The sequence below is a fragment of the Physeter macrocephalus genome, chromosome 21, assembly GCF_002837175.3.
Source record: "Physeter macrocephalus isolate SW-GA chromosome 21, ASM283717v5, whole genome shotgun sequence".
Lineage (NCBI taxonomy): Eukaryota > Metazoa > Chordata > Mammalia > Artiodactyla > Physeteridae > Physeter > Physeter macrocephalus.
The window spans coordinates 87,137,160-87,154,295 of record NC_041234.1 but is presented as its reverse complement, the minus strand read 5'-3'; the positions used below and the strand labels follow the sequence as shown (position 1 = coordinate 87,154,295).

Here is a 17,136-nt window from a genome sequence, read left to right as displayed (position 1 = left end):
GCCTGTGCTCTGCAACGGGAGAGGCCACACCAGTGAGAGGCCCGCGTACCACAGAAATAAATAAATAAATAAATAAATAAATAAAAATATTATTAAAATTCAAAAAAATTAAAAAGTAGTAAAAAAAAAAAAAAAAGGGAAAAAAAGAAAGAGAGAGAGCAACCAACCTAAAAACAAATCCACCAATGATAACAAGTGTTAAAATCTATACTAAAAAAAAAATGGACAGACAGAACCCCAGGACAAATGGTAAAAGCAAAGCTATACAGACAAAATCACACAAAGAATCATACACATACACACTCACAAAAAGAGAAAAAGGAAAATATATATATATGTCTTTTGGGAAGTCTGAGGTCTTCTGCCAGCGTTCAGTAGGTGTTCTGTAGGAGTTGTTCCACATGTAGATGTACTTCTGATGTATTTGTGCAGAGTAAGGTGATCTCCACGTCTTAGTTTCCGCCATCTTGAAGGTGTCTCTCATTCTTTTTTATGGCTGAGTAGTATTACATTTTATATAAGTACCACATCTTTATCCATTCATCTGTTGATGGACATTTAGGTTGTTTCCATGTCTTGGCTCTCATAAATAGTACTGCTATGAACATAGGGTGTATGTACCTTTTTGAATTAGTGTTTTGTCCAGATATATGCCCAGGGATGGGATTGCTGGGTCATATGACAATGAATCAAAACATTCTTCGTTGAAGGCAAACTGAGAACACTCATTGCCAGCAGACCTACCTTAAAAGAAAGCTAAAGAAGTTCTTGGAGGAGAAAGGAAATGACAAAATAAAGAATCTTGAAATATCAGGAAGAAAGAAAGTTCATATTACATTTGACACTAAAAAAATCACTGAGTTTATAGTGAAAGGGAAGGGGGAGAGGCGAGAGAAGGAAAGCCTGGAAGTTCTTCTTTATAGAAGAATGCTAGCTAATAAATGTATTATTTAACACCCTCCAGTGTAATAAGGAGTGCAAGCATAGATCATTATTGGAGGCTAGAACCACTGGGTAAAAAGTTTTTGGGAGCTGATAGTCAAAAGGTCTCAGGGTATCACCGTATAGTTAATTCTAAATATAAAGGAAAAAAGGTACATTTACAGTGTGGAGAGCTGATAGACCCTGATGTAACCATAGGATCAAACCCAGCATCATCAGTATAGGCACAAACTAACATGCCTGCTGATGATGCATTGAGAAGTCTGCAACATCCCCTATACGTTGGTCTTTTTCAAAATGTTTAACCTGGATATAATCTTGAACAAACTATTAGAAAACTCCAGAATGTGGGACACTCTACATGACAGACATGACCTGGACTCTTTGAAAATGTCAATGTCATAAAAAAAAAAAAAAAAAAAAACCAAACCACTGGCAACAAAAAATAGCAAGGAACTATTCAAGATTAAAAGAAACTAAAGAGATGTTACAACCCAAATGTAATAGGGGACGTTGATTGAATTCTCAGTCATAAATAAAGCTATAAAAGACAATTTTAGGAGAAATGGAATAATTAAATTTGGACTAGATAGTATACAATACTATTGAATTCATGTTAAATTTTCTAACTGTCATGTAGAATAATTTTTTATTTAGAGATATCTGCTGAAGTATTTAGGGCTAAGTGCTATGTATTTTGCAATTTACACAGAAAGAGGGAGAGGGAAAGGTAGAGAGAGAATGACAGAGTGAAAGGGAGAGAATGACAGAGTTGGAAAAATTTTTTAAATTGGTGAATCTAGTTAAAGGGTTGTAGTTGTTTGAATGGTTCACCCTGCAAAAATATGTCCAAGTCCTAACTCCTGATACTTGTGAATGTGACCTTATTTTGAAAAAAGAGTCTTAACAGATATACTTAGGTCAAGGATCTCAAGATGATATCATACTAGGTTTAGTGTGGGCCCAAAACCCAATGTCTCATGCGCTTGTAAGAGAATGGAGAGGTCATAGTGGGTACAAAGTATACTGTCCTACAAAGATGGAGGCAGGGGTTGGAGTTACCTCAAGCTAAAGATCACCAGGAGCCACCAGAAGCTGAAAGTGGCAAAGAAATATTCTTCTACAGAGGGTGCTTGGCCTGGCCGGCACCTTGATTTCAGATTTTTAGCCTCCAGAACTATGAGAGAATAAACTTCTGTTGTTTTAAGACACCAGGTTTGTGATAATTTGTTGCAGCAGCCCCAGGAAATTAATACAAGGGTATACCAGTTTTACACCATACTTTCTTTCAGGTTTTCTGTAGGTTTTAAATTTTTCCAAAAAAAAAAAAATTAAAAATACCATCATGACAGAGAGACTGCATAAGAAACAAAAAGTGTTATAGTTTAGTACCTTTAATGGCACATTTCTGCATTTTAAACCAGAGGCTTCACATCTTCATTTTGCACTGTTTACCACAGATTATATAGCAAACCCTGCTATTGAATAAACTGTGGCATTAAAATAGATCTCCTTAAAACTCTCCTCTTGCTGGTCGTCAGTATTCACTAATGCAGGCCTGAATATGTGAGGGCAAAGGAAACCAGCAGGAGGAGGGCCAAGGGCTGCAGTGCCTGGGAAGTAGGCAAGGCCTGACGAGGGACCTTGACAGACTTGAAAGTTTAGAACCAAGTCAGCTATCCTCTTGCATTGTTTACTTTGTTTCCTACTTATCTCCTCAACAACATTTTAAGATATTTAAGTGCCAAAACCTTGCCTTCTGCTCCTTGGAATCACTTAACACCTCATGGCATTGTGCTAGGCACAGAGTTAAGTCTTCAACGATTACTTGAATTGAGATTTGTTGTAGGCTAGAGGGAGTTTAGGGAATGTGGGAGACAGCAGAAGAAATTTGAGAATCTTTAACCTAGTCTTTCCTAGGTTACTAAAATGAAACAAAAGCACATCTCTGAAATTGACCTGTGTCATTTTGGGGATTAGGTAAAGGGAGAGAAGCATAAATACTTCCCTGGTTGGAAAGGGAGAGACTGTAGGTTGAGTTCACTATTGACTTCTGTCCATATGTAGCTTTCAAGCAAGACCAATTCTGCAATTGTCCCAGTGGATACAAAAAGAATTCATGATATGGGATTGGGAGTAGGATAGGATAGAATAACCTATCCTATGTATCATATTTAAGATTTAAGTATCCTTTCTCAACCAAAGGTATCTTTGTTGTTTCCATCATGTATTATATTGGTTTGGGACCATTTGTATTTTGACAGACCCTCTGCAAATATCTTTCAAATGTTTGTAGTACTTGTATGCTATTTATTTACTTTGTTTGTTTGTTTAACAAACAGTTGTATAGTGGTTATTGTGTACCAGGTACTACTTTAAGTTTTTTATATAAACATTAATTTAGTCTTCATAATCCTATACAGAGTAGGAAATTGAGGCACAGAGAGGTTAAGGAAACTGAAAAGGTTATCTAGGTACTGAGAGGCAGAGCCCAGCATTTGAACCCAGGCAGAGTTCCCCCCTCTTAACCCACTATACTTTGCTGTCTTGCTTTGTACTTGGCAAAGGTACAGGTGTTGAAGACGGGAAAAGCAGTCCTAGGCCACAACCTGTCCCCAAAACCTTAAGCAGCCATCTCACATTTGTTTACTAAGTAATGGCAGGACTTTGGGGCAGAAGCTTGTATTCCTTTTGGAAGGTGATGGGTTTACACAGGATCAGTAGGACAGTATCTGCCCAGTAGGACAAACAAAACTCATGAATCCAGAAGACTCTACAAAGCTTCTTCTGGCAGAAAAGCTGGGAATTTCTGTACTTATTAGAGGGTTAAACTTGGGACAGAATACATAAATCTGTTGTTTGCCCAATACCACCACTACAATGTAGGAATATTTTTTTTCTTTTTCTTTTTCTCTTTTGCTCTTTCTTTTTTTCCTTTTTTTTTTTGCTGTTACTAGGCATTGACTCCTCAAGTTGATATAAGAGATTGAGCTAAAAACAGTGTAGTTTCAGTAGGGAAAGTCACTGTATCAGGACTCTTTGCACCACTATAAAAGGATTTTATTAGCTTCAAGGCTAAACATTTTCAGGCATAGCAGGATTCATTGATTCAAAAATTATCATCAGCTACATGCACCCCAATGTTCATAGCAGCATTATTTACAATAGCCGAGATATGGAAGCAGCCTAAGTGTCCATAAGCAGATGAATGGATAAAGATGTGGTATATATCTATAATGGAATATTAGCCATGAAAAAGAATGAAATGTTTTGCCATTTGCAACAACATGGATGGACCTGGAGGGTATTAGTGAAAAACAGTCAGAGGAAGACAAACACTATATGTTATCACTTATATGTGGAATCTAAAAAATAAAACTCATGAATGAATATAACAAAACAGAAACAGACTGACAGATATAGAGAACAAACTAGTGGTTACCAGTGGGGAGAGGAAAGGGAGGAGGGGCAAGATAGGGGTAGAGGATTAACAGGTACCAACTACTATGTATAAAATAAATAAACTAGAATGATGTAAAATACAGTACAGGGAAATATACCTATTATTTTCTAATAACTTTATAATATAACCTATAAAAATATTGAATCACTATGTCATACACTTGAAACTAATATAATGTTGTAAATCAACTATATTTCAATAAAAAATTTATACTTAAAAATATCATCAGGACTTGGTTTCTTCCTCTCTACCCCTAAATTCTACTTCCCCAGGAAGTCTCCACTCTTAAATTGGCTCTCCTATCTTTGTCAAAAGGGCTGTCAGCAATCATCTTATTTCAGTGGGGAAAAAAAGATGACAGTACTTTTCTAACATTTCCAAGAAAGGCCATAATATTCACTCTTATTAGATAAGTTTAGGACACAAGCCCACACCTGGAAAAGTCACAGTGGCCAGGTAAATGCCATGGGGTCACTGGTTTAGACCTAGGTCTCATGATTGGAGGTGGAATGTCACTCAGGAAGGTAGACCGAAGTGGGAAAGAAGTTGGATCTCCATACGAAAATTAGGGACCACTGCCAAAAGTATAATGCTTGCTGGGGAGGCAAACAGCAAATGTCCCCTACAACTACACCTGGACAATCTATTAAGGTTGTTTGATGCAGAAAGTATGCATTCAATAAAGAACCACCAATGAAATTTATATGGACTACCAAAACATCCTATTCAAGCCTCTCAAAAATCCCATTGTTTCATCATATGGATGAGACTCATTTAGAGGCAAGAAACAAAAAATAGGGATAAATGGGCCATTTGAAAGGAGAAATATAAACAGTGAGATGTCCATGGGCTGGTCTGATTTAATATTTCAATATGTTTTAGATCCGGGGTCAGGAAACTTTTTCTGTAAAGGAACAGATAGTTAATGTTTTTGGCTTTGTAGCCCATGCATGTCTTAGCATGAAAGCACCCAAAAACATGTAAATGAATGGGTATGACTGAGTTCCAAAAAAATTTTATTTTTAAAAACAGGCAGTAGGTTGGATTTGGCCCACAGGTGGTAGTTTGTTGAATCTAGTTGTAGATGGATAGTAATGTACTATGTAGGAGTATGGACTCTTGCTGTTAGAAGTATCTAGATTTGAGTCTTGCTGTTTACTTACTAGCTCTATGCATAATTTCCTTCACTACTCTAAGCCTCAATTTCCTCATCTGCCTAATAGGGATAATAATAACAGATGTCTAAGAGTGTTGTTTTAAGAATTAAAAGAAAATACACATAAAGCACAATGCCTGGCATGTAGTAAGTGGTCAGTACATGGTAGGTATTATTATTAAAGTCAATGGGGAAAAACTATAAGAAAAACTTATGAAAGGGAAGAAAGATGAGCTTCAGTGTTAAGGATATCTATTTATTAAAACATTCCAACTACATTTTTAGGGTAGTGGAATTTGTGTCATCAATTACATCTCAGGAAAGAGAATAGTAGGCTTCAGGGAAAGGTCTACAATGACTCTTTCCTCAAGATGCTGATGAAGTCCCAAAAGGCCAAAAAATCACTGGATATTTTTAAAAGCTTTAGTAACAAAAGAGAAAAAGTTATCGTGTTCAAATTTATTTTGTGTCCACACCTGGAATTCTGGGTAAGTTTGGAATAATTATTTTCGCTAAAGACAGAGTAGGGATGGAGAAGATTTGGAAAGGGTGTGCTGAAGAGATTACTGGCTTATATGTGTGAGGGCCCACATAAAACGTTAAGACTTTTCAACCTGGGACATCAATCTGGGAAGGACAGGTAGGATAGTGGTCAAGAACATGGCCTTTTCTGTCAGATAGATAGACATGGAGATGAATCCTGGCTACATGACTTATTAGCTTGAGTCCTAAGATAAATTACTTAAACCTTATGAGTTTACTTGTTTTCACCTGTAAAATGCAAATACTAATAGTGTTACTGTGAGGATTATGCCCATGAATCGGAGAGTCTTGTGCTCGGCACACAGTAAGCACTCAGTGACTATTATTATTATTTGAAGCCTCTAAAATCATGTGTGAAGTGATCAGCATCAAGACAGACTCTTTCATATCCTGGAACAATTGAATGGGGAGGGGGATGCCTTTAAATTATACATAGATGAAGCTAATGCAAGTAAGGGGAAGTCTGATGTAAATGGCAGATAGTAAGCCAATGGTATCCATTGCCCCCATGAAGCATTACAGACTGAAAACATTTAATAAAGGATACATACATGGTAGACTCATCATGGGTAACTAAGGGAACATGATGTTTGATAGTTGTTGCTAACCTTATGGTTAATGTAAAAAAGAACATGGCTATCTTCCTACAAATGCTCCTTAGAGACAGATTGTTGAACTGGAAATTCCCTGAGGTTGATATAGTGGTGGCAGATCTCAAATTTAAATGACCAACTAACTGTTGTCAGACTAAATCAAATTCTTGTTTTAATCTTGATATTCCTATGACAGTGGCAGGTAACAACCATCAGGAGCCTTCAAAGTCCCTGTTGTCTCTTGGCATTGTGAAAACACTGTAAACATCATTGAGCTCTTATTCAAAAAGAGCCAATAGCTTTGAATGAAGAGGTACAGAAATATGAGGGCTTTGTGATAGCCAGAAACTTTGTTAGAATCCTGACTCAACAAGCAAGAGCCCACCCAGTCAGATAAAGCAGACACAGTACATGTTTAGATTTGGCAAGGAATTTTCTACAACTATTAGAAACACAAATGAAATCTCAAAGTCCTAGAAGGCACTGATTTGCTATGTGCTTCTTGTATAGACTGTTGTCCAGAACATGTATTTCAACCAGTGGCTATGTGAATACCAGTTACTAGAGTGGCCTTTCTCTACTGAGTGGCTATGGGAGGTGTAATAGGGTCAGTTAGGCTGGTCAGGAGGGTTGTGACTTAGATTGTTTCCCTCTTCTGTCAGAGATCAGCTCTGGCATTAGCAAGATACTGGTTTCAAACCCTAGCCCTGCCACTTACTAGCTGTGTGAATTTAGGGCAGATAAGTTAACTGTTCTGAACTTTCATTTCATCCTCTTTAAGTTGAATTAATAACACCTGCCCCATAAAGCTGTGGTAAGTATTAAATGTCAGAAATGGATATTCTATCAATATATTTTAGTAGTGTGAAATTAAATGAGTATCATTAACAAAGCATATATGACCCAGCAATCCCACTACTGGGCATATACCCTGAGAAAACCATAATTCAAAAAGTCATGTACCACAATGTTCATTGCAGCTCTATTTACAATAGCCAGGACATAGAAGCAACCTAAGTGTCCATTGACAGATGAATGGATAAAGATGTGGCACAGATATACAATGGAATATTACTCAGCCATAAAATGAAACAAAATTGAGTTATTTGTAGTGAGGTGGATGGACCTGGAGTCTGTCATACAGAGTGAAGTAAGTCAGAAAGAGAAAAACAAATACCGTATGCTAACACATACATACGGAATAAAAAAAAATGGCTCTGAAGAACCTAGTGGCAGGACAGGAATAAAGACGCAGACGTAGAGAATGGACTTGAGGACACAGGGAGGGGGAAGGGTAAGCTGAGACGAAGTGAGAGTGGCATTGACATATATACACTACAAATGTAAAACAGGTAGCTAGTGGGAAGCAGCCACATAGCACAGGGAGATCAGCTCGGTGCTTTGTGACTACCCAGAGGGGTGGGATAGGGAGGGTGGGAGGGAAACGCAAGGGCAAGGAGATATGGGGTTATATGTATAAGTATAGCTGATTCACTTTGTTATGCAGCAGAAACTAACACACCATTGTAAAGCAATTATACTCCAATAAAGATGTTAAAAAAAATGGTTCTGAAGCACCTAGGGGCAGGACAGGAATAAAGATGCAGACATAGAGAATGGATTTGAGGACACGGGGAGAGGGAAGGATAAGCTGGGATGAAGTGAGAGAGTGGTATTGACATATATACACTACCAAATGTAAATTAGATAGCTAGTGGGAAGCAGCTGCATAGCAGAGGGAGACCAGCTCCGTGCTTTGTGACCACCTAGAGGGGTGGGATAGGGAGGGTGAAGGGAGATGCAATAGGGAGGGGATATGGGGATATATGTATACGTATAGCTGATTCACTTTGTTATACAGCAGCAACTAATACAACAATGTAAAGCAATTATACTCCAATAAAGATGTTTAAAAAAAACAAAAAAGCACTGAGCGCAGTGCCTGGCATAAACCAACTATTAGTTCCCTTTCTCTAGACGCACACAAAGCCAGATTTTATGTCCAAAGAGATGAGTGTTCTATGCACAGGGAAAACTGAAATTCTACAGGGTTCTCCATGTAAAAGTAAATGGGGTGGGTGGAATAAAGTCACAATTGGCTTATCACTGAGCTGGATAGATAAGAGAACCAGTGCTATGTAAGGTATGTACTAGAAGTCAATGAGCAGGAAGCAGGTTCAAATAGACTGCAGAATCAAAGCCAATACCAGGAAGTAATACCAATAATTTAGTGCATGAATGCTCAAAGTTATAGTGGCAATCAATGACTGGAAAGTGTGGTTCAAATACCAAGATAGTTCTACTGATTCTACTAAATGGTGTAACTCACTTCCAGGACTTTTGTTTGTAAAACGTGGGCAGTGACTCTTGCATGAAGGTGACATTGAAGATTCATGACTCTATATTCCCTTGGATGTTTTTCCATTTTCCTGGCCAAGTGAGACCTGAAGCTTCATAGGGAGGCAATAAAGCATGGCCACCAGTGTATCAATAAAAGGCTTTATAGATGTAACACGAGCTTCCAGAGCTCTCCCAAGGGCATGAGGTGTTACATTTTGCCCAGAGGCTGGTATATCTTAAATTTTCTATTTTGTTTCAGAGATGACTATTATAATAGGCAAGATGGTGCTGGGTGGAGAAGATCTTCCAGAGTCCAAAAAAAGGGTGATATTTGTTTTAACCATCATGGATAGAGGTGAAGGCTCTATGGGTCTGATTGAATAATGAGAGTCACATGGGTCTCCTGTGCTGCCATCTGGACAGAATGGAGGTAGTGAGAATTAGGTCAATCATACACTCTTCTCTCTCTAAAGGTGCTTGTCAGGGGCTCCTGTCTACAGTCGTGTGTTATGTCTTCATCCACGGCAGTATATTCTGATGGTTAGACTGAACTATGTGGTATTGTAAGAAGCAATTACTTATGCCAGGTACCATGGTGCTGGGTGTGAGTAGAAGTAAACGCAGGAAGTGCAAACCATAGGCATTTAGGAATGTTATTATAGCTGTAGACAAATGAGAGAGATAAAGAGGGATACTGACTGACTGTTGAGGCAAGGCTCCCAGGGAAGACGGTCTTCAGTGGATTCACTGTGGTTCACACTGTGATGCTGACTTTGCATGGTGAGAATCTTATTTTGTTTCCAGTGTGCTCAGAGGTGATTAGGGTCTGGAGAACGGATGCTATTAAAACCACAAAAATTGATGTATAAGCCAAACACCAATTTATTCACGTATAATGAGAATTAAATGCCAAGTAGGCTAGAACAATTCATGTCAGCTGGTTAGCAAATTTTCTTCCCATAACAAAGTTTATATGGGAGAGTAATTAAAATCAGATTATTTCTTAGAGCATGGAGTCAGAGCAAGGGGAGTTAGGTGACAATCTTATTGGCTAATGACACAAATTGGGATGGCCTGGTGCCTCTACCCTATTGTAGGTGGACCCTGGCGGGGTCTGCTGATCAACATCCCCTCTCTGACTCTAGAGAGATTACTGATGGCTTATGGCTCTTTAATTGCCCCCTTTTCTAGATTCCACGCAAATCATTCTTTTGTTAACAATTCGTTCTTCAGACTTGTAAAATGATTAGATTCCCTCTTGTTTGGTGGCATCAATCATGTAGCAGATCTGCCTCCCTAAAACTACAACCTTGGTTGGACCTGGGGGTTCCCCAAGCCTTTGCAACTGCAGACTACATCTTTGAGTAGGGTACATCTCATTTGTTCTCTGTAGATTTTAATTTGTTTCACTCTCAGAGAATTTCACTTAGGTGTAAGTTCTGAGGACTCATCCATGTAACTCTCTTTATGCTAAGTAATTAATTCATTCTAATTGAAGTGGATGGTGTCACTATAACAATATTTTAAAGTGGTAAACAAAATGGTTCTAGCAAGTAGGCAGTAAAGCATTATCCCAGCATCCTATTCATATGGTCAGTCTGGCTGTTGGATTGTATCACATAGAGCACAAGAGGTCCTTGATTTGGAATTTCTCAACAAGGAGCTTCTAGAAGTAGGAGGTGAACTGAACTTCATAGCCCAGGATTAATTACCTGTTCTGAGAGGCTATGGAATCTGAATATTTCTTGGGGAAGAAGGCAATGTGGCTGCAGAGGGAAAGTCCTCTGCAGAAAATAAAGTGACATATCTTTATATGTAAAAAGTACATATGCATAAAGAGTACACAATGATAAATTGTGGCCCTAAGATAAAGAAAGATTGGTGATTAAGCCAACTGAATGCTCCTGTCAACATTCCAGGACGATACTGGTGTTGGTAAGGAAAGTGACTGACTGGAGGCCATTGGGTTAGTCCTTTATTATAGAATTGGTGGTACTAGATCAGGATACCTGCAGGTAACACCAGAGTCACTTAAAGTTCAAATAGAGATCCGTTAGAGGATCTCATACAATCTCAGTACACTAGTGGGAATTTCTTACCACAATTGAAATATGTGCATTCAGGTCTCCTAGTTGTCAGAGCATATGGAGTAAGGTGGATGTATAGCAAGCTGTTAATAAAGGAGACTCCTTGCGAATACAAATAAGAATTAGCACAGTGGTTGGTGAGGCACTGATGGGTGAAAAGATCTGTTTGTTAGTGCTATAGGATAAGAGTAATAAGGTCCTAGCTGAGTTTAGGTATTGTCAAAGCATAATCCTCCAGGCCAAACTACAGTGGCGCTTCATGTTCTGAGAGGCCTTGATGGCTGCTAAGAAATATGGAATTACTGATTTTACTTCAGGAAATCCATTATGGGGACATACATCAATCAGCCCTAAGAAGCAGGGAACAAAGAGCAGGTAATTACCAGAAAACACCAATTATCACTGCATATCCTTAACATTTTAGGGATTTTTACCTTTTCAGCATAGCACTACTTTTGCTCAGAAGCATTAGGAATCCATACACAGAGTTAATGTATGCCAAAAGTACAACACAAGCAATCATACCCCCATTTCGTGAGTTTTATGTACAGATGGTGTTGATGTATATGCCCCAGGATTTGAAATGTGAGATGGTTCAGAAAATTGTCTGCCATTAATTGCTCTTCAAGATCCTCAACTAGATGAAGGTCCCCAGAGGTGGTCCATAAGGGTAGAGCTTAGCATCAATGGGCAGTGATCCTAGATGGTGACCACACTGAGGCCTCTAGAGTCAGAAACTACTGAAGGGTCTTCAGTGGAGATTTAGTTAGCCAGGTTCCCTGTCTAAGGCAGCAGGGACATGCTTCAGACACAGTAATTATGATGGGACACATTCCCCAACTCTCACTAAATACTTGTTAGAGGTCATTATCCTAGAGCATTTTGACTTGGCCATAAGACATGCTGGAACCTGAAGTAGGTTGTTGGAGAAAAGGGGAGTAAGTTAGGGCTTGGCTAAAAACATATACCTGCCTGAAGGACTAACTCTCAAAGAAGTGGACCCAAAGTTCCAAGCAGACTTCTCAAAGGGCCATACCATCTAGTTTGTCAATAGCCAAGAGATTACTTTTGAGCGAGCAGCAGTCTTTAAATAGTAGCAAAATATATAGCTGTATGAAAAGGTGGCATAGCTGTATTTCCATGAAGGTTGGTTTGTGTTAAGCTGGACTCTAGTCAATAGGTGGAGCAGGATTCAGCCTCTAGTAGGAAAATGTTGGTAGGATACGGAAATGCAACTGGGACTTCAGCCAAGGGTCCTAAAACCAACAGGGGACTAGGATACAGACCAATGAGCATAAGGGTGAAGGCCTTGGGCCAACAAACTCAACCCAGGTATCTATCACCTATTGGTGGGGATGGAGTTCCCAATGTATTGCCAGAGTGGTTTCCATTGGGTCAGACTGGGCAGAGTTTTGCCTACAGGCTTTCAGTACACTTGGGAAATTAGTCCCAACTGTAGAAAGTGCCTGGGAATTGTTTTCATCATTGCTTTATCAAGTTTGGTGATGGGTCACCAAATGAACAAGATCTGGTTGTTTAAATTCTCAGAAGCATAGGAGTTCATGACTGTAAAGTGGTATCCCAGTTCCCCATCTGTAGTTTAAATGTTAATGAAGGATATAAATCAATGAGGCTAGAGGTGAGAGGGATATAAGTATACAATGTGACCTGCCTGGGCTCCTCTTACTGGTGAGCTGGGTTATTTATCCTTGCTGGGGCTCGAGAACGTTTGGCAAGGCAATCTCTTGTGAAGTGACCAGCCTGGCTGCAGTAGAGGCATGACTGAGTTTCTTGCTGGCGGGCTCGTTTGGCTGGAGTGAGAGGCGGCTGGCTTCCTCGAAGCTGTATAGGGTCTTCCTTGGGTGGTGGACCTGTGGGGTTGGAGAGGGCTTGGTGGTGGATCAGGGAAGCCAACACTGGGATCTGGGCCTCTGACTGCAGGAGCTCTGGCCTGTCACTACGTTGCTTATCCAACTGAATACACTGAGTGATAAGGTCTGGGAGATTGTCCATCAGATCTGTGCCACTTACTTCAGCCTGAATGGAGTCAGCTAGCTCCTCTTGGAAGTGATCACTCTGATTGGTTTCATTATATCTCTGATTTTGAGCAAGGAGTTGGAAAGTAGTGGCATCCTGCTGAGAGAAGTTGTCCCTTTTGTCAACCTTAGCATTCACCAAGGGGTTCATTTCCTGTTTTGTGGGCTCACCAAATGACTGCTGTAACTCAAGAACAAAGTTCTCATATTGCTTCAACAGAGCACTCTGGTAGGTGGTGATTCTGTGTAATTCTCTACTGTATCTTCTGGAATCAAGTGAGACTAAGCAGAATTGAGTACCAATATTGGATACCAATGGGCAGACAGTGGTTTTGCTCTGTGATCAGAGAGACGGTGTCATGAGCAAGTAGCCAAATCTGTTAGCTATGAAGAAGTCACAAGGGTATGCTGAGAGCTGAGAAATGCCAAAAACTGTTGTCCACTACTCAATGTTGCCTCTTCTTCATGGAGAATGCCAATGTTCTGCACATTCAGAAGAAATAAATTACCTTAGGACACATAGAAGATTTGGAATTAAGAAGATAAATACAAAAGTTATAGCAGATTTCTCTCCCCACTCCCCTTCTTGGTAATATGGAGGCAATTTTCCCTCAGACTAAGCCTTTGATTCTAAAGTATCTTTCTTTATCAGAGAATCAAATAATTTTACAATCCAAAGTGATCGTAGAAATCATCCAGGCCAAATTTGTAATTTCACAGATGAGAAAACAGAGACCTAGAGAAGTAAAAATGTTTGCCCAAGGTCATACAACTAGTTAATATCAGAGCTGGCCTGTTCATCAGACCTGCTGTCCAAAACAGCACTTCCTCCAGGGCTACAAATGTGCTCCTTTCCTTACACTACTTGGGCATAATGACGGTTCTTGCCCCTTGCTACTCCAAACGATCAGGGAACCAGCAGTTTGGGCATCACCAGGGAGGTTGTTGGAAATGCAGACTCTAAGGTCCCACCCCAGACCTACTGAATCAGTGTTCCATTTTAACAAGATTCTCCAGGTGATTCGAATGTGCATTGAAGTTTGAGAGGTGCTACTCTAGAGAGCACTTAGCCAGAATTGGAATACTCACTGGTTGGACTTGACCCTCAGTGCTCCAATCATAGCCTGCAGTGCTGTGAGGATCCGATTGTTGTGGTGGTAGTTAATCCATTTTTTCTGGCTTTCCAGTCTGTGTCTGAGGTCACATTTGGTTGCCATGGACATGATTAAGACATCACAGGCAAGATGAAGAGGTGAGATTGAGAAGCTAGCAAAGAAGAACAGAATATTCTTAAATGATGAAGATCAAAATGTTCAGCAGTCTTCCCTGCATTGATAACAAGAATATAGCAACCAGTAAAAGTTTAAAACAAACCCCAAACATATTGTATATTGGTTGAACTATTCTGCTATGTAATTCCTCTCACTGTCCTTTCCTTGTGTAGTATTTAAATGTATTTAAACTTGCCCAAACACTATCAGTTGGATGATTTGAAGAACTCATTTGCTTCTCAATTTCTTTTTATCTAATGAGGATGACTATCTTGTCTACCTCAAAGGGTTGCTGTGAGTATCAATGAGACAATAGATAGGTGCTCTGAGTAGCAACAAAAAATGAGAGATTTGCTTCCAAGATTGTTCCAGTGCAGCTGAACAATGCCAGTGGTGAGGCTCTACCCTCAGTGCATAACGCCAAAGTAGAAAGATACTGGCATACCTCCTTTCATTCTTCCTTTCCATATCTCACCCATCTAGTCTACTACTTTCCATATCTCACCCATCTAGTCTACTATTTACCTTTCAGACATCTTTCACTTTACAGGTGTCCATCCATGAGTTTATTCCTGTCAACCCAGCTAGGTGTCAACTGATAGCTAATATGTTAATTAATTATTGAATGTTAATGATTGGCCTTTCTCAGGGCATTCATTTTTGTTTCCTCAAACTTTAATGTGTATAAAAATCCACTTGGTCCCAATCTCTAGCAATTCTGATTCAGTAAGTCTGGAGTGGACGCCAGGAACCTGCACAAGTTGGCTGGCAGATTTCCGATGATGGTGGTCCTTGTGAGAAAAGCCATCCATACAAATATCATGCAATAAAGCCATATTAGTAGCATCTCAGAGAAGTAGGGATGGGGAGGAGACATATTTGGGGGTAGGAGGTTGACCCTCAAATGATGTAGAATAGGTGGTAGCCTATTCTACCTCCATATAAAGCTACAAATTGCCCACACTGTTCTTAACAACTGCTCATCTCTCCCAGGTAGTAGAGAGCAAGAGTTCAGCATGTAGGTTCTAGAGTCAGGCTGACCTGGGTCCAAATCCTGGCTTGGCCAAAAGTTGTATGACTCTGGACAAGTTATTTAACCTCTGTGAGAATCAGTTCCAAACTTTAAAATGGAGATGATATTAATACGTGCCTCTTGGTGTCATGAAGATTAAATGAGATGAAAAGAGATTAGCATAGCTTCATGCAGATGGCAAATGCTCCATAAATGTTAGCTATCATTATTCTAGGTCCACAGTCTGTGTTTTAGAATTTAAATTATTTTCAGATTTTAGAAAAGTAGCATAGAGTATGTACTGTTTATTACATAACACTCCCAGTAATGTCTGGGAAAACATCCCATAATTAAGCCATTAACATTTCTGCAGGAAAAAAAATGTCTGAATATTCATACTAAAAGAGATAAAGACTAAGTTCATGTCAGTTCAGGTCAGGTTTTTCTGCCAAATAAGTTTTGGCACCAAATTAAAAAAAAAAAAAAGCTTCTGTTGTACAGAGCTTTTTGATTTCAGAATTGAAGCTAAGGGTTTGTGGACCTCTACCAAACTCTTTTTTGAGGGTTGCACTTATAACTTTTCCGTCTCTGTCCCTGCTTTCTGCCCTTTGACTCCACTCTCAGTAGTTCCAGAATATCTGTAGAGGTCTCCAGTTTCTTTACAGAATTATGTATTCAAAGTGGCAGATCATTTAATTTTTCTAATTATGTAGCACTGGTGAAACACTTGCTAAAATTATAAGCATTAGCCCAAATGCAAATCATACAATGGCACTGTTGTCAATGGCAGTTGCTTAATCCCTCAAAGAAAATCTACCTTGCCTTATCATTTTGGAAATTGCTCTCCTTTTAGAGGTCAATGGCCTTCTATTGGATTGTTCCAGCAGATCCTGGGGGCAGAGCTGACAGTCTGGAGGAGTTCCAGATCACAGTCTTTCGGAGACGAAGTAGAGACAGAGCTCATAACTCAAGTGCACAGGCTTGAGGGATCAAACTAGTGAGCTTGGATCAGGTCTGATAGAAAACTGCATATGCTTAAGCTTTTCCTTAATCAGTATGTGTTTCAACTACAAAAACAGGTTTAGTAAACTACTGCAGCCCACTTTGATGTTTGTGTTCAGTTTGAACCAAAGCCATAGTTAAGAGTTTCCCCAGATATAAAACTACTCCACTCTGGAGTCCCATAAGACCCCATCTGGAGAAGGACCTGTAGTATCCTGCTGCTTGTAAGAGAGCTTTGTGAGCACAGGCTGTTGCGGAGCACAGGCTCCGGACGCGCAGGCTCAGCGGCCATGGCTCACGGGCCCAGCCGCTCCGCGGCACGTGGGATCCTCCCAGACCGGGGCGCGAACCCGGTTCCCCTGCATCGGCAGGCGGACGCGCAACCACTGCGCCACCAGGGAAGCCCCTACACTTTTTTTATTTTCAAGCTGTTCTACATAACTCATTGGAGAAGATTGAACTAGGGTCATGCAACTACCCAAAGCAGTTGCATTCTTACTCTTGTTCTCCAGATCTTCTAAGGAATGCTGTGGTCATAGGAGCTAAACTGATAGATAAATAACCCTCATAAGGTGACCACAGGGGCATACTGTTTGAACTTGTCTGAAGACTTGGGTGTGACCCCAGCTCTGCCACTATCTATACTGACAACCTTGGGCAAGTCACTTCCTCTCTCTGGGTCAGTTCCTAT

The 17,136-nt window shown here is 39.8% G+C and overlaps 1 protein-coding gene across 1 annotated transcript; it reads right to left on the bottom strand.

Moving 5' to 3' along the window:
- Positions 1-12,807: 12,807 nt before the first annotated feature.
- On the bottom strand, positions 12,808-15,267 carry RTL4 (retrotransposon Gag like 4). Its single transcript, XM_007108483.1, has 3 exons — positions 15,128-15,267; positions 14,250-14,426; positions 12,808-13,426 (listed from the first exon to the last, which is right to left on the bottom strand). Exons 1-3 carry the CDS (start codon positions 15,265-15,267, stop codon positions 12,808-12,810), a joined length of 936 nt encoding a protein of 311 aa, XP_007108545.1.
- Between the last annotated feature and the right edge of the window lie 1,869 nt (positions 15,268-17,136).

Excerpts from the sequence above, each read along its gene's own strand:
- RTL4 (XM_007108483.1), bottom strand. The coding sequence starts at position 15,267 with ATGGCTTTATTGCATGATATTTGTATGGATGGCTTTTCTCACAAGGAC. Across the intron at positions 14,427-15,127 it reads TTGCTAGAGATTGGGACCAA|CTTCTCAATCTCACCTCTTC; the intron begins GTGGATTTTTAT and ends CTTCTTTGCTAG. Across the intron at positions 13,427-14,249 it reads CTGAGGGTCAAGTCCAACCA|AAGATACAGTAGAGAATTAC; the intron begins GTGAGTATTCCA and ends ACTTGATTCCAG.